The sequence below is a fragment of the Pyricularia grisea genome, chromosome VII, assembly GCF_004355905.1.
Source record: "Pyricularia grisea strain NI907 chromosome VII, whole genome shotgun sequence".
Lineage (NCBI taxonomy): Eukaryota > Fungi > Ascomycota > Sordariomycetes > Magnaporthales > Pyriculariaceae > Pyricularia > Pyricularia grisea.
The window spans coordinates 3,131,785-3,158,452 of record NC_044975.1 but is presented as its reverse complement, the minus strand read 5'-3'; the positions used below and the strand labels follow the sequence as shown (position 1 = coordinate 3,158,452).

Here is a 26,668-nt window from a genome sequence, read left to right as displayed (position 1 = left end):
GATAAACCAGGCTCGGCATGGATGAGTGGATTGAATGGGTTTCGTTTACCAGTAGTCTTTGTGGTCCTCCGAGGTCTCCATCCCCCCCGCGGTAAGCTTCCCAAGAAAAAGCTTGTTCTTCTTAGGTTGTTTATTTACGATTCGCTTAATTGGCTAAGCCCATGCTCATGTTCCACCATTGCTTACTAGGGTAATCCTGGATATGATCTCGTTTGTGCATGTGTCGTGTAATCGCGGATATTCCGCGGCAAGGACATACAAAACTAACCCAGCCACCTCCTAATAACGATCGTTATTCGCACCGCGTATCCCGCGTCATATGATAGTCATAGAAGAAGGGGCGCATCGTTTCTGATTCTAATTATTGTCCATCATTTTCCGTAACAATGCGACTGGCACGTTTGATTGAGTAAAAAACGTATAGGGAGCTATGTATTTGTGGAAGTTTACGTCTGTGCATGCGTGAAACGAGTGGTAAAACTTCCCAACTCCGAAATTTGATGTCGCTACGATGACTTTGAGCGATTTGTTTGTTGGTTGGGGATAGCTTCAAAATCCGAAAGCTTTTTCTCTCTTTTTTTTTTTTGCCGTTGAATCCGAAAGCTCCACTTTCATGTGCTAGGATGACCGCCCCCCCAAGTAAGCAACATTAGGTGCAGCGGAGAGTTTTTTGGGCGCAAGCGCCTTACTACGTATGTTGACCGGCCAACAACCGCGTGTCGCGACCAAAAAGCAAAAAGAACTCCTGAAAATCATGATCTTCGATCTCAATCTTAAGTTCCGTTGACATTCATGCCCTACCAGCTTCAAAATCCAGGGCACGTTGTCCAAAATATAGGGTGAACAAAAACCACCTTGGGTATGGACCGTTGTCCAATGCCGACAACGAAGAGTCCATGACGAGGTCATCCCACCCACAATACAACATGATGGGTTGCAAGGGCCAATCCTACCTCGATGCGGGACTTGCCGCGATTCAACTTCCTGGAATCCTGGCCAATAAAGGTATAAACACATGAATCAGGCAAAATTTCAAGATGACGTAGTAATGAAGCTAACAATCTGACGGGTCAGCCTTTCCCAACTAGGTACCTAGGTAAGTTTGTTATGTTCAAAACGGCAATTGGGGGAGAGAGAGAAGAAGAAAAAAAAGTTCAGTGGCAGCGGCCCAATGCAATCAGTGGCCGTATATCCGAGTATTGCTACCTGGATCAGTCGGTGAGGTTTTCTAGTTACATTTGTTCGCCACAAAATTCTTTGGTTACTTGATATGTATCCACCCACCACCCACCTGCAGGACCGCGCTTGAACATTTAGGGGACTAGATGGCATCGGTTTATTCGCGTGCGACCCCATCGCCAGACTACTGCAGTAAACCAAGGTTGGTGAGCGTGAGTAAGCTCAAAATGCCGAGACAAGTCCTAAATCCCGAATTTCCATCCCATATACTAGCTCAGCAACTAGTAAGACCCCCAGATAACGAACCAGGACCAGGGCATTAATAAGCTGCTCTGATTCGAAGATCTGAATTAGTCGTCTCCGCCGTACCCAACCCATTCAGACAGGAGATGGATCCAGGGTGGTGCCTCGACTGCAGAGTGCATAGGGGAGTAATTTAGCATCTTTGGTAGATAGGCAAGGTAGAGAGGACAATTGATCCACCCACAACCTGGGCCCCGGATAGATCACGCCGCTGCTTCGGGTAAGTGTTCCCGCCCCATAGCTTTTATCTCCTGATTTCCTTATGTCAACCAGTACCACCTAGCGTTGTCGGGCTGGCAGTCAGGGATCGGCAGGCCCGTCTGGGCGGGCCGGCTTGTGTACCGTAACAATGCTGCGGAATGGATTACCTCGGAATGGATTACCTCGCTGCACCACTAATTGGGCTACCGAAATATGTCCAGCACGGGATACTCGGCATCAAGGTGTCAATCATCTATAAAGACCATCCTGCCTCCAGATGAGATTTGACTTTTTGCTAACCTCCTCACCCATCCTCATCTCATTCATTCGTTCTCTCGATATCCCATTGGATAGTCTCTACCGTCCTCACCAACCATCACCTGAGTTCTCTTAACTGAGAAACTTTCAGCCTATACGTGCGATAGATACAGACAACCTCGACAACCTTCAAGATGAGACAATTCATTGCAGGACTGGCCATGCTGGCCCCGGCTTTTGCCGCTCCCGCTCCTCGGTAAGTCTTGGCGATTATCTCTAGATTCTAGTCAGCATTTGTTCGAGAGGATTTCCACTTCTAACATGAACGCGACAGGATGCCTTCCAACTACGGCCAGAACCCCCCTCCTCAGGGCGGTGTCACTGCTCTGCCTCCCGTTCAGTCCCCTACCGGTCAGCTTCGCGGCAGCATCAACCTTCAGGGAGGCATTGCTTCCCGCCCGCCAGTCAAGGGTGGTGATTCGGCCAAGGTTGCCAACCCCCAGATGGTAACTGGCCAGGGTGCGGACGCCAAGCTCGGCCTCTTCCTCGACTTCAACAGCGTCGAGGTCCCCCAGCCCATCAGAGGCTCGAGGGGCTCTACCGACCCCGGTCCTCGTGAGTTTTTACCGTCAGTGATTTTGTAGATCGCACGGACTACGACGACTGACATGAAACGCACAATCAGGCACCTATGAGTACGAGAGGCTCAACCCTGATCTTTTCGCTCCCCCCACCAGCGACAAGGGCGATGTTCCCAACTCCCAGTGGCCCATGTCGCTGAGCCACAACAAGCTCGGCAACGGTAAGAACTCGGGATGGGCTCGTCAGCAGAACACTGCCGTTCTCCCCGTCGCCACGGCCATGGCCGGTGTCGACATGCGCCTCGAGCCCGGTGCATACCGTGAGCTTCACTGGCACACCTCGAGCGAGTGGGCCCTCGTCCTCAAGGGTGGTGTCCGTGTCGCCGCCATGAACGAGGACGGTCAGAGCTTCATCGACGACGTCACCGCCGGAGACGTGTGGTTCTTCCCGCCCGGAATCCCCCACTCTCTCCAGGCCCTCGACGAGGGATGTGAGTTCCTTCTCGTCTTTGACGAAGGTGACTTCTCCGAGGACGCCACCTTCCTCGCCACCGAGACCATGATGCGCAACCCCGAGTCGGTCGTCGCCAAGAACTTGGAGGTCGACATCTCTGCCCTCAAGGACCTGCCCACCGAGGAGCTCTTCATCTTCAACGGCACCCCGGCCCCCGAGGACATCCAGAAGCAGAACATCACCGGCTCGGCTGGCTCCATCACCGCCCCCAACTCGTACACCTACCACTGGTCTCAACAGAAGCCCTACCAGACCCCCGGTGGCTCCGTCAAGATCCTCGACCCGGCCACCTTCCCCATCGCCGAGATGTTCTCCGCCGCTCTCGTGACCGTCGAGCCCGGCGCGATGCGTGAGCTGCACTGGCACACCACCTCGGACGAGTGGAACTTTTTCCTCCAGGGATCGGCCCGCATGACCGTCTTCTCCGCCCCCTCGTCGTCGCGCACCTTTGACTACACCGCCGGAGATGTCGGTTACATCCGCGTCGCCGAGTCGCACTACATCGAGAACACGGGCACCGAGGACGTCGTCTTCCTCGAGGTCCTCCAGGCCAAGAAGTTCAGCGACATCAGCTTGTCGCAGTGGCTCGCCCTCACCCCTCGCCAGGTTGTCAAGGACACCCTGAAACTGTCCGACGCCGTCCTCGACCGCCTGCCCAAGGACAAGACCCTGATCAAGCCCGGCAACAAGAACATGACTGCCATTGCCAGCGAGGCCAGCAGCAACACGACCCAGAGCAAGCGATAAATTGCGGTCGCCAGATAGGCCGGCTTCTTTTTTTTAGTCAGGTTGATGGGCAGCAATGTTATGTGATTTATGTTGATATGCATATATGTAGAAGGATATGATTGATAATTAAACTAGATCTAAATAGAGCAAATCATTCGTTCAAATTTTCCAAGTATGCGAATCTGTGGGTGAAATTTAAATGCGATACGAGGTGCAATCAGCTGAGCAATATGCGAACTTTTTTTTAAACATGCCAAGTCCCGAAATGTGCGATCATATGGCCGCCAAGACTTCTCCATATGCAGCCACGTCCACATATCCACAGTGTAATTTTGTGGAAGCACAAAATGCCGAATAGAAATGGAACCATATATTTTAGATAAACTTTGGTGAAAGATACGGCGGGCAAAAAGGCAACAGACACCCACGCTTGTACATAAATAATTGTGGCGGTGGTCGTAATTTGGGAATGTAATTGAACTTATATTGCGACTACACATGAATTGAGAAGCCCCAGTAGGGATATTCCTTGTTTCTTATGCTCTCCATTGTACTGTTGAAAGCCGTATTGTGGGCTTTCGATTTGCACAAGTGAGCAAGGCCAATCCTCGTCGGTGTATCGTTTCAGAGGGACTTTTGTACGTGCGTACCTTGGTGAAACACAGAGAATATATATAGAAACACGGGGATAATTATAAACCTACTATGGCACTAAAAGAATTTGGGGATATAAAACACCGACCATCACTTGCGCAAACCACTGATCAAGTTTTCGTTGATCAACCTCGGTTCAAGCTAGGTTTCCATTCTTTTGGTTTACACATTCGCTCTTCGATATTGCACTAATACACACGCTCTTTTTCGCTGCTTTTATACACACACTCTTTTCTTTTTCGCTGCTTTTATACCCAACACTCTTTTCGCTTGCATATATCCAAGAAAATGCGTACGTTTGCCATTCTCGGTCTTCTAGCTGGTTTTGCTGCCGCTGGAATGGTCACACTCGAACCGCGGAAAGCCGAACCAGACCCAAGGTATACCCCAGTTACGGGCACTAAATGCTGCAGCTCGGAACCGACGGAAGATATAAACAACTATTGCAAAAATGTCAACCTTACCGCCTACTGTGTAAGTTTAGTTTTTTTTTCAATAGGGCTTTTCTTTTTCTTCTTCTTTTCAAGAAATCTCCTTTGATTAATTGACTTGTTGCACGTTTTTTATTCCATGGATACTTATCGCGAATCGAATATCAACTAACCTTTTTCTAGTGCTCCAACATCCGCTCTGACCAAGGGACTGGATGCGACGGGGGCATAGGCTGGACAACAGGACGCCTGATCCAAATGACTCGGTGGGATTCGAGGTCGGCTTGTAAAGCCGCCAATCGCTTTGGGTTTATTGGATGTGTTTGAAGCAGGGTTGACGGAGGACGTTCGGCGTTGGCCAGGAAGTGGCTGGAGCCCCGGAGGTTATGGGCTCGGGGTCGGCGCCGGGACAAGCGCAAACTCCAAAGAGCGCGGCTACAGGCGTAAACATTGCCGGTCTGGGCTAATCGGTTTTTGATGGCTGCAAAGTCACCGCAACAATCTCGTCTATGATTAATTACCTCAAGAGAGGCAGAATAATTTCTTTTGCCCCCTTTCTCATATTTAAAATCTGAAGCTTCAAACACATGTAATACAGCTTTTCATTCCGTCACTGCTGGTGAAATTGTTCTGTTCTGCCGCGCCTTATCATGTCTCTTTGGATGAACCATCAACTATGCTCTTCCAAGATCAGGCCCCGGGGCACACTAAGAATGGTTCCCGTGCTGACGACAACCTCAACTCTTTGGAGGTGGTGATGCGTCAGGACGGACACCTGCTTGAGCACTGCCAAGTCCGAGACCGTCCTGCTCCCTTCGATCAAGTCAAAACGGACGCTGACTTTGCCGTTCTAGACCGCCCAGTCGGTCACAATGTCTTGGCAATTCAGGGCCCTGAACGAGCCTCAATCCGCAGGGACGGGGCTTTGAACTCGACCTCCTAGCCGATCAGACACCACGACGCAGCCGCGTTGAGGCAGTGCACGGGACGTTCAGGCCGCGGGCGCAATATGGTGCCCTGCGATCTTTTCCACCATTTGAAAGAACTGATCTGACACCTTGGCCACTTGCTGTTCACCGATCAACAGCTGTTGTCTGCATACAACACTAGCTTTGGGCACGCTGTTCTTCAACCATGGAAACGTCTTGATGGTGACCTGTCTATTGAAATGCGGTATTTTAGTCCATATTTGGTTGATCGTCTAAGCGACAAAAACAAGAAGTGTATCAACCAGACACAGCCGGGTTTCTTAGCGTCTTGTCCAAAATATAACGGAAAGACGAAGAAATACCGGGCAAAAAGAATATCGGCGGCTAGCACCCGCTGCTTCCCACAATTCGTTGGACCGATTCAAATGCTGAGTTTTACATGAACTCCATATTTTGATACAAGATAATTTAAGTAATAGTACGAAAGCGAACAGCGGTCGAGGTTATTACTTTTGAGGGCGTCAATTAAAACATTTTAGTTTTTTTATTCTTATAAAAACACTACAACATTATTATCCGCTTTTTGGTCAAAATTTCATTTGTCCAGGCCCGATGTGGATTGCATGCTATAACTTGGACCTTTCCCGATATTACTGTCGCAGTAACCAACTATCTTGATATCTTTCATTATCGCCCTTGTTAGAGTAGATGTTGCTCGTATACCGTACAGATCTCGGCCCTGATCGTCGCCTCTCCCTGTTATCGAAGTAGTCTAGCCCTGCTGTTGTCTGTTCCGATGTTCCGAATCAGTGTTTCCAGGGGTTGCTGAAGCTATTATAGTTTCTGCAACGCGGCAGCTGTCTCAATAGGGTTAGCAAGTAACATGTCCCCGATTCCAAATAATTGAAGGAGACGCGATTGATTACTGCATATCCTCAAAACCCATTTTCTATTTTTCGAACAAATAAAAAGCTTCGACAACCTTTTAGTCTTTACCCTCCTCCTTATTATAATTGCGACAACTGTAACCAGCAGCGCGTTTTGAATATAACTTAAACTTGCTTCTTGTCAAAATGGAAGATGTTTTTCCAATGCTTTCAAATTTGAAAATGCTGACCACTGTACAAATAAAACAAGTGGCGCTCTAATAACTATCTTTAGCTATGAAAGAATACTTTTGTTATTTTTGTATTTAAGGTTGTTAGAGTACTACTCTGTCAACGAAATCTAAATTTGGGAAGTTTACGAGATCAAAAATAACTGCATTCGTATTTTACAACCGCAAATAACAAGGCTATAATATGTAAATTGCGTTATTCCACAATATTCAGTACCCCGTTTCTGGTAAGGTACTATGTTTTCGTAAAGCCGTATTCTAATACGACAAATTAGTGCTAACGGACTAAAACTAAACAATTAAAATAATGTATGTGGTTTAAACTTTTCCATCTGCGTTTTTTATAAGCAACCGTAAACGCTGACGTCCACCAACAAATACTACATTAATAACAGTATCCATTTCTGGTAATGCAACTTTAAGTAATTATTATTGCAATCATAATAATATTCGTGGTAGTGGCTACACCAGAGAGAATAATGACGATAAGGGTGGAAAGGATACCCACCGCACGTGTACCCTATATTAGTTAAAACTCAAAAATCTGCGACAAAAACATGTACAAGAATAGTTGAGCTATTGATTAGGAGAGCTATATATTGAAGTCGTTAGCGCGGGTTGGTCCAAAAACAGTGACTACACGACTACGAATCATGGAACACCCAGGTCTCTCCTTCACACCAAGGATTGAATCGCGGGGTGCACGATAAGGTAGCCAAAATACGATAAATATTGGGCCTCAAGCCCCGGGAAAATAGCATTTTCCTTTTTCCCATCACACTCTTTTCACCTTATCCATTTTTATTACACTCATTTTGGGTTATTTCCTATCTTCTTAATGCTTTTCTTTTGTTTCTTTTTCATTTCCCACTACTCAAACCATTCAAGATGAAATTCGTTAACCTCGCCCAACTTACAACAATCCTGGCTCTCAGCATCCCGGTGCTATGCGGACCTGTACCAGGAGGACTGATTATCCGGCGATCGCATTCGAGCTTCATTCAGGGCTCCAGTCTTGGCTACGTTCCTAGCTCTCCTCGCGAAGCTGACAGCTATCTTGCTAGGCCTGTCATAGCTGACAAAGATAATTTAAACACAAAGGGAGCCCCTAAGGACTACAGCCCGCTTCGCACCCAACGGGTCAACACCCAGCGGGTCAAAGCCCAAGACCCCAACGACCTTACAGGGTCCACTGTAGCCTTCAGCCCACAGCTCAACCAGCTAAAACAAGCCTACAGCCCTTCATCGTCGTCAAGACAATATGGATCAGCCAGACCAAGTTTTGGCCAGCGTTTCGTACCGACACCTCAAATGGGTTATCAAAGAAAAACTTAGTAATTCGAGTGGTTCTTTCTTGATTCCAGAGCTGTTCTTGGCGGCGTTAATAACCGCGAAGGTTTCGATGGCGATAATTCCATTTGCTGTAAGGCCTAGCTGCCCTAGTGACATTTCACCTGCGACTGGTTCTAATCATCCAGCTGTCACTTGCGCGATCCAATCTCGGTGTTTGCAAAGTGTTGGCTACCGCGGTACGGGATGGGAAGACATTTGATCAAAGAGTAATACAGTCCGTGTGCAAATTTTAACCTTGTAAAGAAAAAGAAATAAAATAGTAATTGTCTGTTCAAGTCCTTTGGCATTGAGGAAGCAGAAATAGCTCTGATTTGGGACCCAGCTACGAACTCATTTCATTGCCGCAATACCTACGCTTATTTAATCATGAGAAAGAGTTGGCTTGTTCCCCAAAATGAAGTTTTTAAAGTCCAAATCGGCGTGATCTAGCTAAATCTCCCTTTCACTCCCTCACTCTATTGTGTTTGCCTGGACAGAAGATCCACATTGTGATATCGACTTCAAAAAGAAAAGTACTTTAAGGTTGCAATTGTTTCATGGTTATGCGAATGAGAGAAACCCTTGCTTGGGTCTGCTGTACTAGCAGTAAACTGGATGCTGAAATACATAAATTAAGTGTCCTTGTGAGGCTGCTGATCAAAACACCGCCACGCCATCCCATTAAAAAGAATCTCTTTTGCAGTATGGTCAAGATGAAAACTGACAAGAGTCGGCTCAAACGCGGGCTCGTCAAAATTGCGCACAGTTTAAGCATAATCATTTTGTTTTGAAACAACACTCCTTTAGGCCGACAGCTACATTTTGGGATAGGTCCAACTTTGAGATAATTTTTGCACATATGACAGCTTTGTCCGCTCCGTACACACACATTGAGGGACAAAGTGGCAAAGAGCATTGTAGAAAGCACTGTAACAATACCTCATTTGACCACTTTAAAGTTGTATTCGCGGTTTTATTTGATTATGGCAGTATTCTTTGCATGGTAACCTGGCAGCCAAAGCTATTACAGACCATGTGCAATACAATCATGTCCCAATATAAACCTATGTCAGTTGCCCCCACCTAGGTGCGCATATGGTGGACCATCTCAACACTTTAGTAGAAGGAACATGAGAACCAGGTCAAAATTTGCGAAGAAAAAAAAAAAGAAAAAGCTTTGCTGGAATCTAAGTAGCACGATTAGTAAAGCACATGACGCAGGAAAACACAAAAGACTTTTTTTGCTGGTGACTGACTCACTTGTCCCACCGCCATCTTTAATTATAAGCACCTCATTTATTTTTATCATGCGCGGCATTTACCTGGGCAAAAATACGCCTTGGCGCCCCTGAGCTTTCCATGTCATTTGTGCCACGGGAACAGGCAGAAAATTCTCCCCTTGCTACCGTACGTATAAACGTGGGCCTTCACCAACCTAACTGTCCGAGGAGAGCTTGAAGTACCCTGCCGCTTAGTGGTTTTATTTTTCTGCAAAAAGAACAAAGGATAAACAAAAAAACAATAAGGAAATGAAAGAAAATATTTCCGAAATCGGGAACATTCACAAGGCCCACAGGACTGTGCTAACTGTTTAGGATGGAGATTTTTATACCTTTCACTATAGTAGATCAAGCTCTTGCTCTCCAGCTAGTTTAGCAGTTTGCTCCAGCTACAGATATGATGTTCCTTTTGGGTCGAAATTATTTTTTTATATTTTTTTCGGATATGCGGTAGCAAGGTGACTGGACAATGTCAGGGAAAGGCAAAGAGTTGTACAATGCTACGCAAAGTTTTATAATCCTTTCCTGCGGTGATGTACCAGGGGACAAGGAAGAGGCTTTGCTACCAGTCAATGCAGCTTGGATTCTACTTCTCCACCAGCTTTTTTGGTCATATTATTAGACTATTTTATAAAATTACGTATTAAGTTTTCAAAATTATAACGGGCCAAAAACAAAAGCTTTATTGATAGCATATATTGAGGTACACGAGACAAGGGGCTCACCTTTGGCCTGACTTGTATTTCTTCAGGGTATGCTGACTCCGAGTAGCTAATGTTAGCTCGCATGTTGACTGGTAATCGGGTATCGCCCCACCGGGCCGGGTATGGTAAAGCAAGGAACAGCTTGTAAACTGCATTTCGGATTTGAGCGATAATCTTTTTTAAAGTGTTTACCCATCAAAAAAAGTTTTATTTCTTGGCAAACAAACATAAGATACGATCAAATCCGTCGTGTTGCGAGGGGAGGCCCAGGTTTAATATGTATATTCAGGTCCCTTGAACAAGTCAGTATCCTCGTCATGGGATATACTTACATTTTACATTTTTTTTTGCAATGTGAGTTTATTCCAATGGCTCAAAAGTAAGGTAGTCTTTTGCGAATGATCACCTTCGGCAGGCGAGTATTAATATGCCACTTTCTCCCGCCTTACCACATACATACCTTTATCCATCCTCCATCACTCTTAATTAGTCCCTCTTTCTTACATCGTCTTTTTCCTTTAGGGCGCAAGCCAAAATCCACCTTCGCTTTATTTTTATTTTCCTTTGTTCAATCTAGTTTGATTTTACATTCACTTTTTACAGCCATATTATAACACAGCCTTCAATATGCGCTTCACCGGAGCCCTGCCTGCCGCCGCTGCCATCCTAGCACTTGTCTCGGATGGCGCATTGGCGACTCCAAACGGGGGTGGCAAGCCGGCCAGGGTCGACCCCAATGCTCAGGGTGCGTCCGTCCAGGGCGGGTCTCCCAGGGCCGGGTCCCCCAGGGCCGGGTCCCCCAGGGCCGGATCCTCCGGAGTTGGGTCCTCCGCAGCCGCCAGAGTGAAAGATGTGAAAGACTACATGCCCCGTCGTCCGACAACAGATAAACAGTTGCTCGACAGGTATAAAAAAGACATGCTTGTTCCACTCCCGCCGGGCAACATACAGCTCCCGGCCGGCGTGGACCCGAACAAGGTGCCAGGGCCCAAGTCAAGGTCCGCGCCCGATTTCAATCTTGACGAGACTCCGTGCAAGATTTGGATCGACCTTCCCACAAATCCGCTCGGAGGGAATGGGAGAGACTATGCAGAGGGATACGTAGCGCCTGGAGGTTTTGCTCGCTTTGGCGATTTCATTTGTCAAGCTTCCAAAACGTGCATAAAGCCTACCTGCTTTGAAATGCCGTATGGATTCAGATATGGTGCTCACCACATGAAGTATGAATTCGATTTGTCGTTCCAACAGGGCCGGATAAGCGTGGAAGAGGCAGAAGTCAATTTACGGAAGTTAAAGGAATATCAAGAACAGGACGCGAAGAAGAGACGCGAATGGGAAGCGGCAAACCCCCCACCACCCACTCCACCATATAATTTTTTTACTTCTCCTTCTTGGAAACATTGAACTAGGGACACATTACAAAGCACTTATCCCTCATTTATATTACTTAAACATAGAAACATAGACACGATATCAGACCCATATATGGGTTGAGTTCAAGTACGTACGATACTGAAATTCACTATTGCTATAATCTCATATTTGCCTGTATTCCCGAACTTTCACTTGTCCAGAAATACTTTGGAAAATAAACTTTGACAAGAGGGGTAAATCGGTGGGTGTATTAAAAACCAAAACCCCCTCCCCTCTCATTCCCCCGCCCACATCAAACCGTCACAAATGGGCAGTCTCGCGGTACTGCCTCACAGCCCAGCGCACCGCCTGCACCAGCTCCGCGACTTCGTCTGGCTGCTGCGGCGGAGAATGACCCCCCGAGTGCACCAGACACCTGGCGAGGCGGGGTTCGCACAGTTCTCGCGCCGCCTCGGACGCCTCCTTCATGAAGGAAAAGTCCATGCGACCGTGGGCGTGCACCGTTGGTATTGCGATCCGCGTGGGTGTATCGGCAGTCTTGCCGTCGCCGCCGCCGCCGGGCAGGAACAGGAGGCGTGGGTGCAGCACGCGCGGCACGTCGGCCGGGTCCGCGCCCGGTCGGAAAAAGTGCTTGTTATCGTAGCCGGCCGCGGTGGCGCCGATTTTACTCGAGGTTGTAAATGTGTGTAGCAGAATGTCTCGAACCTCGGATGCTAATTGTTGTTGTTGTGGGTTAGGGGGCAATGGGTTTTGGATAGGATCGCACAGATGCTTGATTGCTTCTTCGTGCGTGCGGGGGTCCGCTGAGAAGGGCACAATGGAGGAGAGGAGGATGGCGAATTTAAAGTCTGGGGTCAATCCGTCTTGTTGTTGTTGGTATAGATAGGATAGTGCCATTGCGCCGCCCTGACTAAAGCCGAGGACGCCGTCAAATGGACCTTGCTCTGAAATAACATCCCGGAGATATTTGTGGGATTTAAGAATGTCTGATGGGCCATAGGCTTGCGTATAGGTGTAGAATGGACCCGGGTTGTTCTTTTCGATGCCTGGTTTTTTGTTTTTGTTTTTGTTTTTGCAATTAGGTCGATTGCACTATGAAGTCATGAGGATTTTGCGACTGACCAGGTCCACGGGTCCATTCGAAAAAGCCGTCTATGCAGACGATTTCGTAGTGATCGTCCACGGCGCGGATAAAGGTGGAGAGCTGGGCGCGCAAGATGTTTGCGGAGCAGCCCACCCCGTGAAGCGCTAATATTCGCACGCGAGACATCTCTGCTGCTCCGATGGTCTATCCTTGTAACCGGTGTTTGGTGCGCTTGGGCTCCCGGTCCCGCTCGGTGCCGAATTGTCGGTATAGAGCCTGACACGTCGGACAGCTAAGAAATGCTGGGCGCTTAAAAGTAGGAGAAACATGATGATAATTTCGGTCTGTTGGAGGAAAAAAAAAAGGCAGAACCAATGACTACGAGGGCGGGGAAGATGAAACACGAAAAGAAATGACGGGGCCGGGCAAAAGGGGGGCGGGGCCCATGCTGCATTTTCTATAACGGATTGGGTCAAAGAGATTCGTATCGAAAGCCGATGGTAAGAATCTAGGCTTTTTTCGTCGAGTTAAAATTTACTGAAGTGCAGTGCTAAAACTTGCCGTGTTAAGGTCGTATTTCGCATAGCCTCTAGCTTAACGTTCGTCCACAACATGGGACGAGATGGTAACTTTCCCGATTGGTTCCGGGCCCGTCGTGGTTTTACCCCTCTCGGTAAGATAGGATCTAAGATCAACAGGTTTTCGGAGGATTGAGGACGAGTTAATGTTTACCTCGGTTTTTTTTTTCAACATCAGATGAAAAACCCTATCCCCGGCACTGCCCGCGTTGGAGTATAGTACCAGGGAACTCCCTCGTTTTCCCCAGAGGCTATGCAAGTACGGACATCAGATGGGAGTGAACTATTAAAAGTATCCGCTCTAGACTTTCATCTCGACTTGGGTTGATCGATAGTAAACTCTATACCTGGCAGATAAGCGTGCAAAAGTATGGCAAACCGGGTAACTTTTGCGGGTTCAGCTGCAGAGTGTACTGTACCATGTCAACAACAACACAACAAGAACCAATCGCGATTATCGGGGGCAACGTGTCGCCTCGCGGGAGAGCCATTATCTTCGGAAGGGTTCTAGGAGATGATGAAAAATGCCAGAAAAGGACCGACCACTGTTGGCTAAGGACCGATGGAATTCTAATCCACGGTGCGCGAGACATTATGTTCCTGTCACGAGTAGGCATGATTTCGCAAATGGCTCACCTTCCTCTCCCGCGTAGCGACCAACCACCCGGACTGCGCAATCAACGCCGTCAACTGTGACGTCGGCGACAAGCGCCAGATGCACGACATAAAATGCGCCATGGTTCTGGAAGATTTCATATTTGACCCGAATGACCTTTGACCAGCGGCAGCAGTCGACTGCGGCGCGGGGTGAATTTTGTGTCGCACGATGTGGGACCCGGCAGCGCATCGCTGCTGGCCCCTGGAGCAGCGGAGGCGGCGCCCAGGTCTGTTTGAGAGGCTGGACAGGCCATAGCTGTAGTGCAAAGATCGTTGAGTGTGCTTGTCGCTGAAATTGTAGGGCTGAAGAATGAAGATGTTGATGGGAATAAGCCGTTGGTTGACTCTAAGGTTATGGTCATCTATGCTCCACCCTCGTCGGCCGTTACCTTGTCCCACTCAACTTTTTGGAAGCTGCCGAGTTTAGAAATTTCACCTTGCGCGGGGGGGCATAGCGAGATTTCAGTTTTCGATGTCTTCGGCGCCACGACGTTGAGCAAGCTGGCGAACAAGATCACCGACAACAACAAAATCGTATCGCCGGCTGCTGTGACAGACGCTATCGGGGACGCAAGGGGAGGTTTGGGCGTCATCGAAGCGAACATGTTCGTTGGAGTGGGGTCAAAAACCCGGCTGTGTAGGCAAGGCAGGCAAGCAGATTTGGCAGGGGGAAAGATATAGGGTCCGCAAAAACACCCTTGCTAGTGCTAGGTGTAGTTCCAGTACTAGCCCAAAACAGATGTGGTGTTCTCGCTAAACCCTGTGGTGAAGCTAAAAATACAAGCAGTTTAGGTACTCCATTTGCGCATTCTGAAAATTCGTTCAATGGAGGCTTGATGATGTCGGCCGCCCCAGACATGGAAGGCATCAGCTTATAATTGATATTCCGTTCTTGAAGAAAAGGATTGGAGTGCCGAAAACCGGGACCTTACTACACCGGAATGGAATCTAATAGTATTTTGGATTAGGCAGCCAAACATCGTTTCCAAGTCATTATTAATACAAAGCAGCGCTCAAATGAAGGGCCAAAATCAATAAAGACTGTGTTCGCCCAAGACATCATTCGCGTTGATCTAACTTTCCATATCAAGAACCTTTTACTACATAAAGCTTACACTGAAATCATCACCCCTAATCTCCAGCAATTTGCCCCCTCAAACATCCAGCTCAACTTGCATCCCCGACGCCCAACGCCCAAAATGCATCTCACCTCCATCCTCCTACCCATCCTTTCCCTGCTGGCAACTGCTCAAGCAGGCTGCTACAAGAGGGAACAGTCAATCGGTTGGGGCGTCGAAAAAACGGCTGCCGCTAATGAAATTGGCCTAGCCGCCTCGCCCGGACGCCTCGCGGGCTTCTTCAACAATGGTCAAGAAAAGACAGAGTGTCACAAGCTGGCAGAAAACAAGGCAGTCCATTTCAAGGTCAAATGGCTGGGTGAGGGTGGTCTTACGCTGCGGGACGGTGACTGCTACACTCGGCTTCGGAATCTGGTCAAGCAGTGTGATAAGGGTGGTGAAGATACTATTTCCGATTGGTATTTTAGGTACGTTTCCTCCATTCTTGTGACCCTTCTCCGGGACAAGTGCGGTTTATTGAGCCAGCTTGCTAACTCTCCCTCAGCGCCGACCTAAGGCATGGCTCCTGCTGATAGCAGCTGTCATGTATTTTCCTTCCGCTTCGAGATCCAGGAGCTTCTTGATACCCCTGGGGTCATGTGTTAGCCCTTGCCGGCTTTTGTGTGAACTATGGCGTTTTGTGCTGTATCACTATCTCTTCATATCGTATGTGGCGTGTTGAGCTTTGCAAGCTTTCGGAAACGAAGTTTAAGTCGCAGTAATTAGAACGGTTTTCGGGCATAGATGTTGGACCCGGGCATATTTCAACAAAGTATAAAACTAGCTGTCTTGGTCTCCGCTGTCTTGGTCTCCATCACAAAATGTCTGTCCAGGGGCGACCGATTGTGTCACATACTCAAGTGCAAAGCTGCTCATGGCAGTGATAACAGATGTTTTCCACGTGGTGACCCTACTCAGCCCAGGAAGCCGGCCGACTTTCCGGATTAACGCATCAACCTATAAACCACGTTGACCGGGAGCAAATGTACTGGAATCTTGATATTTCTTTTAGCATCTATTCACCTGAACAGCTCAATACGCGACTTCCCGAGCTTCTTGGTGATCCGGCGGCAACATCTCCTAATTATCTATGCTGCACAGGGACAACAACATCAACGTCCCCCCGATCCGCCTCCATAACATCAACCATGATACCGCCCGTGGTCTTGGGACCCTGGTATCCATGCCTCGCTCCAAACACCCACCAAAACCCCGCCAGGATCGTAGTCCCGCCCCAGATCAGACTGGCATAATTCATGCTCTTCTCGTCGACGGGCAGCGAGAACGGGAAGCAGTAAATCACAAACCACACCACCATGTACGCGCACGCCACCCCGTTCAGCGTAAATCCAACCCAGCCCTTTAACCTGAACACGCCGTACTGAATGTTCCGCCTACCCGTCAAGAGGTTCGGCAGGATTGCGGCGAGGTACGAACTGCTCGACATGAGGATGAAGCAGCCGACAAAAGCGTTGAAGGCCGTCGTGCTGCCGACGTACAGCACCCCCAGAAGCGTGACCAGCACCGCCGAGGTCAGCGTCGCGTTGACCGGCACGTCGAGCCGCTTGTTGACCCTGCCGAGAAAGGTCGGGAAGGGCGTGGCGCCGTCGCGAGCGAGCGCCCAGAGCGTCCGGCCCGTCGTGATGTACAGCCCGACCACGTTGAGCGAGATGCAGGCCATGACGAGGGCCAGCAGGCCCGTCGCGGCGGCGGCGGAGCCCGTGGCCTGGTGGTAGATGGCCGCGATCGGGTAGGGGGCGGCGAACAGGGCGTCGTAGTCGTTGATGGCGTACATTACGGCCACGAGGTAGGCGAAGCCCGTGGCGAAGCCGATGGACACCTGCATCAGCATGGCCAGCGGCACGTTACGCGAGGCGTGCGGGATCTCCTCGGAGAGGTGCGTCACCACGTCGACGGCACCCACGGAGAAGGCGCCGTTGAGCATCCCCGCCACGAACACGAACCCGTCGGGATACCCGATGTCGGCTTGCCAAGACGTCCAGACGAACTCGGACGACGCGTGCGGGGGTCGGCCGTCGCGGCCTGGCATTGCGGTTACGACGGTCACGGTGATGAGGATGCCGGCGAGGATGAAGAAGATGCCGAGGTTGTTGAGGTGCGGCATGACGCGGTTGGCGAGGCAGACGGCGGCGCAGGCGATCCACGTCGCGACGATGTAGACGACAAAGACGTGCCAGGGCTCCGCGGTAAAGTCGGCGTGGTTGAGGGCGTACATTTGCACCATGGTGTTGCCGAATATGGAGGCCATGCTGGCAGCGCCGGCGATCCAGGCGAGGTAGTTCCACCATCCGGCAAAATACCCAATCAACCGGCCCCATCGTGGGCTCCCCGGAGTTACCGACGCCCAGTGGTAGACGCCTGCTGTCGTTGGGATGGCGCTGGCGAGTTCGGCGATGGAGGCGGCGATGCACCAGTAAAAGACGGAAACGGTGATGAATTCGTATAGTACGCCGGGTGGTCCGCCATTGAAGATGGCAGTCAGGATAGATCCACCGATTGCAGGCTGGTGATTGGTTGCAGTCAGTTAATATGAGGAAATGTGTTGTTAGTGTTGTGCGAAAAGATTAATGTCGTACCCAAACATTTCCCACAGTCACCCCTACACCTGCGAGTGATATCAAGCTAAAGTTCCTGGGAAGCTCTTGGACGTGACCCGAAGCGTTGATGAGGACTCGGTCGGCGTGGTTACCACTTTCAATTTGCTGCTGTACATCTTGGCTGCCGCTAGACAGGTCTGCCTTTTCTGTTTGCGACGATGTCTCCGTCATTTGGTCGGTAGTTGAAATGCCCTACTGATCCGAGCTGGACCTTTGTGTTTTGTATGTGAATCGTCCATTATAAATCGGGATACTCAGATTTATCTCCACATGATAGCACGCTCGGGACTTGCTGATCCGAAAATAATAGATCTCTATCAGCACTCTATCAATCAACGTCTTACTGGCTGCAACCCACACCTGCAGGGTGCATAGATTACGAAGACACGGCATGGCACAAATGGCCAATCATAGATGAGGCTGGACCCTTGGCTATTATGTATCCCTTGTTGAATGGCAAACTTGCCGTTGAAGTCTCCACCAAAAACCCCTCACTCTATTTCTTGGCCCCTTGTGGGGGCTGGGCGATTTGTCTGGACCGTGGTCAACGGCGACATTCACCGTCTTGCTCCGTTGGTTTCGGTCCCGAGCTTTCTGCTGACTATAGCTCTTTTGGCAGCAGACTGGATTTCTGTATAGTACACACAATAATACACTTATCGTATACTTCGCAAAGGCTTTCGTACATCTCAGCTTTCATTCCCCTCTTTACTCTCACCCTCGGTATGTTCTTGATCCTCTTCCATTGACTCCTTCATCGCCCAATCCATCGCCTCCAACCCATATTCAATTTCCTTCACAATCCAACCCTCAGGTTCACGTTCCAGGACCTCTCTCAACTTTAACTCCCAGCTCCGCCACCGCTCAATTGTGATCATATCCCGCGGGTCACCCATCAACGGCCTTCCTTGTTTACACAGGCGAGCCATGAGTAGTGCACCTCCATTCCCCAAATATCGTGCAGCATTCGCGAGAAACGCCGGATACTTGTCCAGCGTGGCGGTCTCGTCGTCAAAGGTGGCCAGGATACACCGCCCAAACAGGTGGCATAACAATATAGCAACCCTGTCAATTTCATCGTATTCGGACAGACGGTACAGGTTTGTCACCCACGCGAAGACCCCTCTGGACTGATCGATGAGCCAATCGTTCTCCTCGGAGAGATTTCTTGGATAGAGTTGGCCGGCTAGAGAATGGAAAAAGCGAAGTAGGCTGGCTTTTAGTAAGTGTGCCTGGCTGGGGTATAAAACGTGACTGAAGACACATATAAACTCACAATAGACCAACATCAAGAGACTTTGCTGTATGCAAAATAGGCCTGCATTTGCCCATTCGATTTCAGGCAGGTCCTTGTCTTCATTGAAAGGACTGATGGTTTCGCCCAAGCCGTACATGGCGTCTACAAGTTTCACAAATCGCGGCTGGCTGTTTGGAAGATCCAAAGCCATTGCAGTGACGGTAACCCAGGCGTTGGCGACCGCGTCGAAGTAGCCGTCTTCGTCTTCGAGACCCTGCACCTCCGACGCCATAGCCTCGGCCGTCTTTACTGCGTCGTTGGTCTCGTGCAGGAGAAAGCTCCTCACCGCCTCGGTCTGTCTGCTCGTCAGTGCCGCCGAGACCCAATATCGTTCAAACCGTAGATCGCTAAAGTAGATCTCGATTCTTTCACGCTGCCAAGCTGGTATTTTGGCCCCTTTCTCCTCTCCTTGGTCTATCGTGTCTGATTCTCGGTCTTGCTCTGCGGATTGTTGCGTTGTATCATTTTCGTGGATCAGGCCCTTGGTATTGCTCCTGTGTGCGTCAGTCCGGGCGTTGTGGGAGTGGAAAGGAGCTCCAAAGTATGCGGTAGTTGTGCGGGGGAGACGATTGATCTTTCTCGACGGAAGAGAGAGCGAAGCACCAACGAGACGAGGCGTGCAGTCTGTTGCTCGACGCAAGAGTCGCAAACCTTTCAAGCTGAGCAGGCGCATTGTGTCTTGGTGTGGGAGCAACAGAAAGGATAGTAAGAGTGCCGGAAAAAGAAAACAAGATGCAAGCTGATTAGTCTTGCTCTTTAGATTTATTTTCCTGTGCTTGCAGCAGCTCTGCCACTGATCAGCCACCACCCGCAGACTCTTGGCGGTATGTTGGTTGTGCAACACAACACATTTGTGTTAGAGACAAATTGACTTGGCTCGGGCCCTTGTTGGTGATTTGGGCACATTGAGGTTGTCCATAAACGTATGATGTTATGTGGGTCGACGGCACCCTTACCTGAGCCCTGCGCCACCAACCACTCCATTTGACTGCATATCATGGCCCCCCGGACAGTAAGCTGTACCGAGCGGACGGAACCGCCCGCTTGAGGGGCCACAGTATGCACATGTAGGTAGTGTTGCATTTCAAGGAACAACTCTAGGCTTTGACAGTGGGGATTCTTTGAAGGCTGGGTACCAGATACAGCCTGCAGTTGAAGTAAGTCTGGGGGCTATTCTGTTGAATCAAAAATAGCTGGTAATCAAGCACTTTGAGAGTAGACGCGGGTGAGTAAAAGCTTGAGATGACGGGTGAAGGAGGAGTCAGCGCAGAATCTCTCTGGATATGCGACTATCCTAACTTTGTTTATAAAAGCCCAATTGGGATCCTGGTGTTCGTATGAGATGCCATTCCGGGCGTCATTGTTAGTATCCTCACCAAAGCCTTCTCCTTGCTTGTTAGTTATTACAACAAGATATCAAAATTTCCTCAAGCTACCACAGATCCAAATCAGCTATCAGAGTCCCACAAAGCCTCAAATTACTTCATCATGAAGACCCATTTTCTCCTCTTCCTCTCGGCATCTACACTTTGGTTCCAGGATGCCGTCTGGTCAACTCCAGTGCCTGGCGTCGGAGGTTCCAAAGTTGCACGCATTCCCAAACAAAAGCCAAACCGAAAACCAGCCTTTACAAGCCTAACTCCAGTAAAGAATGGGAATGGAATACAGCAAATCACTTCTCGGCCTCAGGGCACGCTCACAGATAAATCCAAAAACAAGGCCAGCTTCGGAACCACCACTCAACTCTCCAGGAATAAGAAGAGTTCCACAAAGGCAAACGTTACCAAGAAAGGAGATAAGCAGAAAGGAAATCAGCAGAAGGGCAATAAACAGAAAGGAAAAAAAGAAAAAGGGAATAAACAGAAGGGCAATAAACAGACAGGAAACAAAGAAAAAGGGAATAAGCAGAAAGGAAATAAACAGAAAGGGTTAAACCAGATCCAGGTAAGGAAAATCTCTCAGTCAAGCCCCGTAACAAGCCATGTTCACCTACTTATATGCACACACGCCGTACGTCCACAGAATCAGTCGACTCCTGCCAACAAGAAGGGATCCAAGGGCAAGACCGTGCCTAAGAAAACCACAACAGCCAAGTTCATTAAGAAATTGCCACTGCAAAAAGATAATGTAGACATCAGCGATTTGCCTACCTCAGATTATATCGTGCAAGACGAAACAGGAAAAGGAACAGGTAAGCTCATTTTGACCTCCATCATCAGTTTCCGTTTATACCCAACACCCAATTCTAACCTTCCATTTCTTCCACAAAAGTCACACTGCCACTCAGTAGTATCCTCACCTGTCTCCAGGAAGGTGCCAAGATCAACAACTTGAGCCCACGGTACGCAGGGCATGGTAAAATGATCATTGGCGGGGGGAAAAACCGATACCCGACGGAAATGCACGATAGGAAACAGTCGATCCCGACCTTTCTGGCGAGCAAGATGGGCCCCGGCGAGCTTCTCCTGCATCACCCCTTGAAAGGGCCCGATGTTAACATAAAACCACACGACCGTCCGCACAACGAGCCAGCGGGCCCGCATCGCTGCTTTTTCTCGGTAAAACAAGACGGCGGATATCGGTTTATAGGGGTGGGGACGCATTATGGAGCTCCGAATAACGGTTTTACTGAAGGTAAGCCGAAGGAACCGTAATTGCTGGCGGTGGAATAAAATGAATTGGAATGTGGATTGCAGCTAAGCGACGGTTTACATGGTATAAAATGTAGGAAATTATGGAGGAGAGAGACATTATAGATTGTATTGAAAGCGGTGTAAGGGGTATGGTAATTCGGACAAACAAAAAGTTATCGTTGCGCTGGTTGCCAGACCTGCCTCGCGGTTTTAGTACCCCACAGTGCGTCGTAGTATCACCAACATTGGAAGCGGCAAGATGGCCGAGCGGTCTAAGGCGCCAGACTCAAGTTGAGCGGGTAAGATTCAAGTACTCCACAGCTTCCGGATCTCCAGATCCGGCGTATTCTGGTCTCGAAAGAGGCGTGGGTTCAAATCCCACTCTTGTCACCAATCTTCTCACATCCATCTTTGTTAGTATAGTGGTCAGTATGCAAGCTTGTCACGCTTGAGACCCGGGTTCAATTCCCGGACAGAGAGATGCTTATATTTTTGGCGCTCGAAGTAGCCAGCCTGCCTGCCCGTCTTCATCCACCCGATCGCGTCAAAGTTTTGATTTTTATTTACCACCACCCCACGATCTTCTCCACGAAAATCGTCCCATCCGGGAGATTTACCTCCGGTCGAGCTAATTAAGGATTAGTAGCCCCAAGAAAACAGATAGTATGTGCGCCGTCTCTCTTACAACAGCCATCTTTGACGCTTTCGGCTCTTGCTTACCGAATGCTATAGCGCTTTTTTAATAAGTATATCTGGGCAACAAAATCATCGACAAATAGTGCCTTGCACCCCTTTTCCCATCGAGGCAAAGCCGAGATGATTAAGATACAAGCCACACAAGCTAAACCCTAGTGCTCCTGCACTAACGGACATCAACGTCCTGTTGACGCACGTCCACGCGACAGCTAGCTGGAAAAGTCTGTGGCCGACCTGTGATCTAGAACTAAATAGTCCTAAGGGATTGATGGTCGCGATGCTCCCGTGGCTTGAGACGCTTGTCGACTTGTAATTTACCGGTAGCGCAAAAAAATGCAGTGGCGGACCGATAGGTAAATGCACCAGCCATTGAAGAGTTTGGTTTTGCCGTGGGAGGAATCGGAGGATTGCACCCCTATTCCACCAGGGGGAAAGGAAAGGTGTGTCACATCCTACCAGTTCGGCATCGCCATAACACCATCTAGATGAAAATATAAATATCCAACCCAGAAATGCCTTTTGCTTTTTGGATTGTCTTTAACTATCATCAACACACAGTCATTCCCTCACAGTTTCAATTATCAGATCTTCAGCCCAACCCAGTCTCTCATTCACATCTTTACCATCTTCGTATTCTCTCCTTAAATAAATTTCAACCAAACCAATCTTCAAGATGCAGTTCTCCACCTCCTTCATCGCATCCCTCACCAGCGCCATGGTGCTCCTCTCGGGTGCCCAGGCCGAGATGTCTATCGACCAGATCGTCGGCGGGCTCAACATGTTCCGTGACATGGCCAAGCAGCTCCAGCCGGCCGCCGCGGCGCTCAGCCCGAACCCCCTCTCCATCCTGACCAACGCCAACACGGCCAACCTGCAGCAGTGCGCCGACGGGTTCGCCCAGGCCGCGCAGCTGGGCGGCGGCTTCGTCAACGGCATCACCGGCACGGCCGCCGTCGACGGGCAGTATGCCGACCAGGACCGCTCCAACATCGCCGGCGCCTATGGCGACTGCGCTCAGAGCCACCTGCTCCTGCTCAAGACCGTCGCCAACGCCCAGTCCGGTGTTGGTTATGGTACCTCGCAGGGTACCTCGCTCATCAACTCGATGGGTGGAATCTCGGCTGTTATTACTGTGAGTTCTCTTTTTTCTTCCTTTTCATTGGTTGATTGATTCGGATGCAAAAACGTAACACATGGACTGATAAACTTGTTCTCCACATTAGGAACTTACGTCCAACCTGGTCCAGATTGTCGGCTCCGGCTCCGACGCCGCGAATCAGCTCAACGCAAACAAGAACAAGCTTCTCAATGGTGCGGCCAGGGTTAAGGCTTGCTACTCTTCAGATGTTGTCAGCATTGCCAAGTGCAGCTTGCTTCGGGCTCAGGGCTTCTAAGCTGTACAACCTGGCATAAAGGGGAAGGAGGTTTCAGGAACATATGGGTACATGATACTCCGGTTAAAGAATTCTTGTAGATAACTGTTTTTATTTTATTTATTTTTATTACATTCGTTATTTGTTCAACAAAACGCAAAGAATACCATAGTCTTGATCTCTGTGAGATTTTGGGTAGCTGTTCCGACTTGAGTGTATGTATTGCGTTTTAGTCATCATCATAGCTTTGGTGGTAGATCAGACCAACATCAGTTTGAAAATGAATATGATTAGCTATCCCCGAAGGTATCGGCTACGGCTTTGGCGGACACCGAGCCCGAAGAGCCAAGCCCCAGGGGTCATTACCTACTTACCTACCTATATGCCCTTGAAAGCCGATTCAAGTCAGGTTGTGCCTGAGACTATACAACCTATGCACCAATTTTTCGAGAATCATTCCGGTAAACTGGTTTGTCCCTTGAGTTTGCAGGGAAGGTAAGCGGAACTTGGATTCGGATTTGAATCAAACACATTTGCTAACCTCGGGGACCGAGTAAATCAAGACCAGCTTTCAGGAAAGAACCGAGCAAGCAAGCGAGGAACAAATGATCAAACATGGGAGAAGGACTGCCCTAAGATATCCTGCTGAACCCCTTGGAGAGGAAAACATGTCATGGAAGTTTGATTAACGCATTACAATGTTGAAAAAAAAGGAAAAGAAATCCCAGATGGTGTGAACCAGCATGATTACATGGCCTCGATAGCCCACACTACGACGAGTCGCAGCGAAAGTTCCAGAAGTACTTGCGCGAGTATGTAGCCACCCACCTGCTCCCGTAAGCTCTAGAGTGGGAGGCGTCGGGGGAGGCGCCCCGGGAAGTCCGAGAGCGGTTCGTTCGCTCTAGGCTCGCCTTTCTGGACGTGGCGCTAGAGTACCGACCGCGGAAACCAGCGTACTGTCGCGGGCATCCCGTATAAGCGGCTCGACGCATTCCACGATATGATCCTCATGGGCGAGATGCCGCGTCTGCCAAGCGATGTGGCCGGGGCGCCGACGTTGGACCTCCCGTCAATAATCCACTGCGGCACCGACGAGCAGAAGCACCGCTGGCTGCCGGGTCTCTTTTCCTGGCAGACGAGCTTCTGTCTGGCCATCACGGAGCCCACTGCAGGTTCTGATGTGGGTGCCAATCGCGCCACCCCCACCAACAGCAGCAGCCGGTCCGACAGATGGAAGAAAGCCTCACGACTACCATCCCGGTCCGAAATCCCGCTCCTCGTCGTCTCGCTTGATTCCCCCGGCAACTCGATGCGCAAGACCCACAACACCGGCCACAACGGCAGCGGATCATCTTGGGTCGAGTTCGGGACGTGCGAGTCCCCGTCGGCAACCTCCTTGGCCCGGAGGACCGCTGGTTCCCTATCATCATACCGCAACTTCAACAAGGAGCGTTTCATTCTGACGGTGTATTGCAACCGACAGGCGCTGCGGTACACGCATGACCATGATGTAGCGGATGCAGTGTGACCTAACTCCTAAGGCTAAAGGTCATTCATTCATGGCGGGAGCGCGGACATTCTTACCGATTTGGTCTGGCGGTAGGACCTTAAGGTAGCCAAGGAGAGGGGGGGCTAAATTGTAAAACGGGTGGGGTTGTGAGCGTGTTTTAGTCACGACTAGTTCTAGAGCACGGAAACTGGTTTCTTTTTTTTTTTTTTTTTAAGTCAGGAACGTTTAGGGGTTCAGATTGCCAAGGGTTAAAATCCTGATGAACGTGACCCATAATCTACAGTTTTGCCTTCTCTTTAACGGCTACGTACAGGACCTCGCCCTTGACTAACACCTGGCCCTTTCCGTCCTCAATCGTAGCCTTGATCCAATTCTTCCTCCCTTCCACCCTCTCAATCTCAGACCTGACCAGCACCGTCCCAGGAACCGGGATGGGCTTCAGGTACTCGGTCTTGAGATAGGCCGTCCGAAATCCCTTGTTTATCGGCTGCTCGGGGTCCCGCTGCGAGGCGATGTGCATGCCCGTAATCTCGTCGACGAGGAGCGACGCGGCGCCGCCGTGCAAAGAACCGGGGAACCCAGTCATGCCGTCCCTGAGCTCTACCAACGAGATGAACTGGCGTATGCGAAAGCCTAGACGCGGAGACGGCCGCGGGTATATGTTGACCCACGCCGCGATGGTTGCCGGGGTGTTGAGCGTCTCGCCGACGAACTGATTCTCCTTGGTCGGCAGCACCGTCCTGTTGCTGTGGACTTGGACGACGAGACCTGTTGACTCGTTGGAGGATTTGTCGTCTACGGTCGGTGTAAGGTGTTTCAGGCACCAACGAGTTCGCATAAAATGGCGAATCTCAGGGTGTTGCATATGATTATTTACCGACGGATTCATTGTGTTCTTGGGGGCGGCAATCAAAGAGCGATGCTAGCTGGGGTTACGAGAGCAGGGGGGCGGCCTGTGACGAATGCAGATCGGTTCCTTTTGGGCCAAACAAGACGGAAAGACGGATAAATCCGTCAGAGGAACGCCTCAAAGTGATGGGTGCGGCAATCTGTGAGCTTGGTACAAAATAAGGTAGGAATCAGAATCTGGACAAGTATGCAAAGTCATCAGTATCATCTGCGAGCCACTGAAAACCGACACGACTCATTGTCGTCATTGTTTGTCTTCATCCAATCGGGCAAAAAGTTATCAAGTGTTGGGATCTAGCATCCTCCTTGATCATCGGTCAGACTGTTACTTAAGTCGGCGTTGCAAGTCCGAGGTGTGTCTATGCGTCTTTTAAGTTTACGTGTTTAGTATATTACCCCAAACAAAGCCTTGTCCAATACAACATATGATAAAGGGGTGTAATTATTTCAACGCCTGCAGTGAATAGATCAACATTAAGTGGATACCGTTACGGTACGGCTAATTACTGGTACATAATAATTAAATAACACGTGGACACGCATAAACTATAAAAAAAAAGAAAGTTTAATCCGTTTACAACGACCAACTATTTGCGCCACTATCTGCAA

General features: G+C 49.5%; 13 protein-coding genes across 13 annotated transcripts; 8 read left to right on the top strand and 5 right to left on the bottom strand.

Annotated features, from left to right (window-relative positions):
• Positions 1-2,135: 2,135 nt before the first annotated feature.
• Positions 2,136-3,783, top strand: PgNI_10924 (uncharacterized protein; the record flags this gene model as incomplete). The annotated part of the gene is made up of 3 exons (XM_031130898.1): positions 2,136-2,197; positions 2,276-2,556; positions 2,627-3,783. The coding sequence occupies 3 exons, from the start codon at positions 2,136-2,138 to the stop codon at positions 3,781-3,783; spliced, it is 1,500 nt and encodes a 499-aa protein (XP_030979532.1).
• A 924-nt stretch (positions 3,784-4,707) lies between these two features.
• PgNI_10923 (uncharacterized protein) lies at positions 4,708-5,177 on the top strand (the record flags this gene model as incomplete). Its single annotated transcript, XM_031130897.1, has 2 exons — positions 4,708-4,893; positions 5,034-5,177. 2 exons carry the CDS (start codon positions 4,708-4,710, stop codon positions 5,175-5,177), a joined length of 330 nt encoding a protein of 109 aa, XP_030979632.1.
• Positions 5,178-5,520: 343 nt separating this feature from the next.
• On the bottom strand, positions 5,521-5,700 carry PgNI_10922 (uncharacterized protein; the record flags this gene model as incomplete). The annotated part of the gene is made up of 1 exon (XM_031130896.1): positions 5,521-5,700. A coding segment is annotated over one exon (180 nt), but the record flags the coding sequence as incomplete, so codon positions are not given.
• Positions 5,527-5,793, top strand: PgNI_10921 (uncharacterized protein; the record flags this gene model as incomplete). The annotated part of the gene is made up of 1 exon (XM_031130895.1): positions 5,527-5,793. The coding sequence occupies one exon, from the start codon at positions 5,527-5,529 to the stop codon at positions 5,791-5,793; it is 267 nt and encodes an 88-aa protein (XP_030979630.1).
• A 5,046-nt stretch (positions 5,794-10,839) lies between these two features.
• Positions 10,840-11,616, top strand: PgNI_10920 (uncharacterized protein; the record flags this gene model as incomplete). Its single annotated transcript, XM_031130894.1, has 1 exon — positions 10,840-11,616. One exon carries the CDS (start codon positions 10,840-10,842, stop codon positions 11,614-11,616), a length of 777 nt encoding a protein of 258 aa, XP_030979631.1.
• Positions 11,617-11,886: 270 nt separating this feature from the next.
• Positions 11,887-13,109, bottom strand: PgNI_10919 (uncharacterized protein; the record flags this gene model as incomplete). Its single annotated transcript, XM_031130893.1, has 2 exons — positions 12,709-13,109; positions 11,887-12,632 (listed from the first exon to the last, which is right to left on the bottom strand). Exons 1-2 carry the CDS (start codon positions 12,854-12,856, stop codon positions 11,887-11,889), a joined length of 894 nt encoding a protein of 297 aa, XP_030980118.1. The 5' UTR covers positions 12,857-13,109.
• A 1,995-nt stretch (positions 13,110-15,104) lies between these two features.
• On the top strand, positions 15,105-15,556 carry PgNI_10918 (uncharacterized protein; the record flags this gene model as incomplete). Its single annotated transcript, XM_031130892.1, has 2 exons — positions 15,105-15,451; positions 15,529-15,556. 2 exons carry the CDS (start codon positions 15,105-15,107, stop codon positions 15,554-15,556), a joined length of 375 nt encoding a protein of 124 aa, XP_030980114.1.
• Positions 15,557-16,036: 480 nt separating this feature from the next.
• On the bottom strand, positions 16,037-17,877 carry PgNI_10917 (uncharacterized protein). Its single transcript, XM_031130891.1, has 2 exons — positions 17,621-17,877; positions 16,037-17,547 (listed from the first exon to the last, which is right to left on the bottom strand). Exons 1-2 carry the CDS (start codon positions 17,810-17,812, stop codon positions 16,108-16,110), a joined length of 1,632 nt encoding a protein of 543 aa, XP_030979743.1. The 5' UTR covers positions 17,813-17,877; the 3' UTR covers positions 16,037-16,107.
• A 196-nt stretch (positions 17,878-18,073) lies between these two features.
• On the bottom strand, positions 18,074-19,745 carry PgNI_10916 (uncharacterized protein). Its single transcript, XM_031130890.1, has 2 exons — positions 18,918-19,745; positions 18,074-18,827 (listed from the first exon to the last, which is right to left on the bottom strand). Exons 1-2 carry the CDS (start codon positions 19,609-19,611, stop codon positions 18,331-18,333), a joined length of 1,191 nt encoding a protein of 396 aa, XP_030980174.1. The 5' UTR covers positions 19,612-19,745; the 3' UTR covers positions 18,074-18,330.
• Positions 19,746-20,426: 681 nt separating this feature from the next.
• PgNI_10915 (uncharacterized protein) lies at positions 20,427-22,023 on the top strand (the record flags this gene model as incomplete). Its single annotated transcript, XM_031130889.1, has 3 exons — positions 20,427-21,129; positions 21,210-21,572; positions 21,806-22,023. 3 exons carry the CDS (start codon positions 20,427-20,429, stop codon positions 22,021-22,023), a joined length of 1,284 nt encoding a protein of 427 aa, XP_030980140.1.
• Positions 22,024-22,820: 797 nt separating this feature from the next.
• On the top strand, positions 22,821-23,795 carry PgNI_10914 (uncharacterized protein). Its single transcript, XM_031130888.1, has 2 exons — positions 22,821-23,399; positions 23,491-23,795. Exons 1-2 carry the CDS (start codon positions 22,941-22,943, stop codon positions 23,659-23,661), a joined length of 630 nt encoding a protein of 209 aa, XP_030979828.1. The 5' UTR covers positions 22,821-22,940; the 3' UTR covers positions 23,662-23,795.
• A 596-nt stretch (positions 23,796-24,391) lies between these two features.
• On the top strand, positions 24,392-25,168 carry PgNI_10913 (uncharacterized protein; the record flags this gene model as incomplete). The annotated part of the gene is made up of 3 exons (XM_031130887.1): positions 24,392-24,452; positions 24,488-24,534; positions 24,572-25,168. 3 exons carry the CDS (start codon positions 24,392-24,394, stop codon positions 25,166-25,168), a joined length of 705 nt encoding a protein of 234 aa, XP_030979742.1.
• Positions 25,169-25,427: 259 nt separating this feature from the next.
• On the bottom strand, positions 25,428-26,039 carry PgNI_10912 (uncharacterized protein; the record flags this gene model as incomplete). Its single annotated transcript, XM_031130886.1, has 1 exon — positions 25,428-26,039. The coding sequence occupies one exon, from the start codon at positions 26,037-26,039 to the stop codon at positions 25,428-25,430; it is 612 nt and encodes a 203-aa protein (XP_030980173.1).
• Positions 26,040-26,668: the final 629 nt, after the last annotated feature.

What these genes read in the sequence shown, in the direction of transcription:
- PgNI_10917 (XM_031130891.1), bottom strand. Translation starts at nt 17,812, where the DNA reads ATGACGGAGACATCGTCGCAAACAGAAAAGGCAGACCTGTCTAGCGGC. An exon ending in TGACTGTGGGAAATGTTTGG is followed by an intron (nt 17,548 to 17,620) that starts GTACGACATTAA and finishes ACCAATCACCAG; the next exon opens with CCTGCAATCGGTGGATCTAT.
- PgNI_10916 (XM_031130890.1), bottom strand. Translation starts at nt 19,611, where the DNA reads ATGCGCCTGCTCAGCTTGAAAGGTTTGCGACTCTTGCGTCGAGCAACA. An exon ending in TCTCTTGATGTTGGTCTATT is followed by an intron (nt 18,828 to 18,917) that starts GTGAGTTTATAT and finishes TCCATTCTCTAG; the next exon opens with CCGGCCAACTCTATCCAAGA.
- PgNI_10914 (XM_031130888.1), top strand. Translation starts at nt 22,941, where the DNA reads ATGCAGTTCTCCACCTCCTTCATCGCATCCCTCACCAGCGCCATGGTG. An exon ending in GAATCTCGGCTGTTATTACT is followed by an intron (nt 23,400 to 23,490) that starts GTGAGTTCTCTT and finishes TCTCCACATTAG; the next exon opens with GAACTTACGTCCAACCTGGT.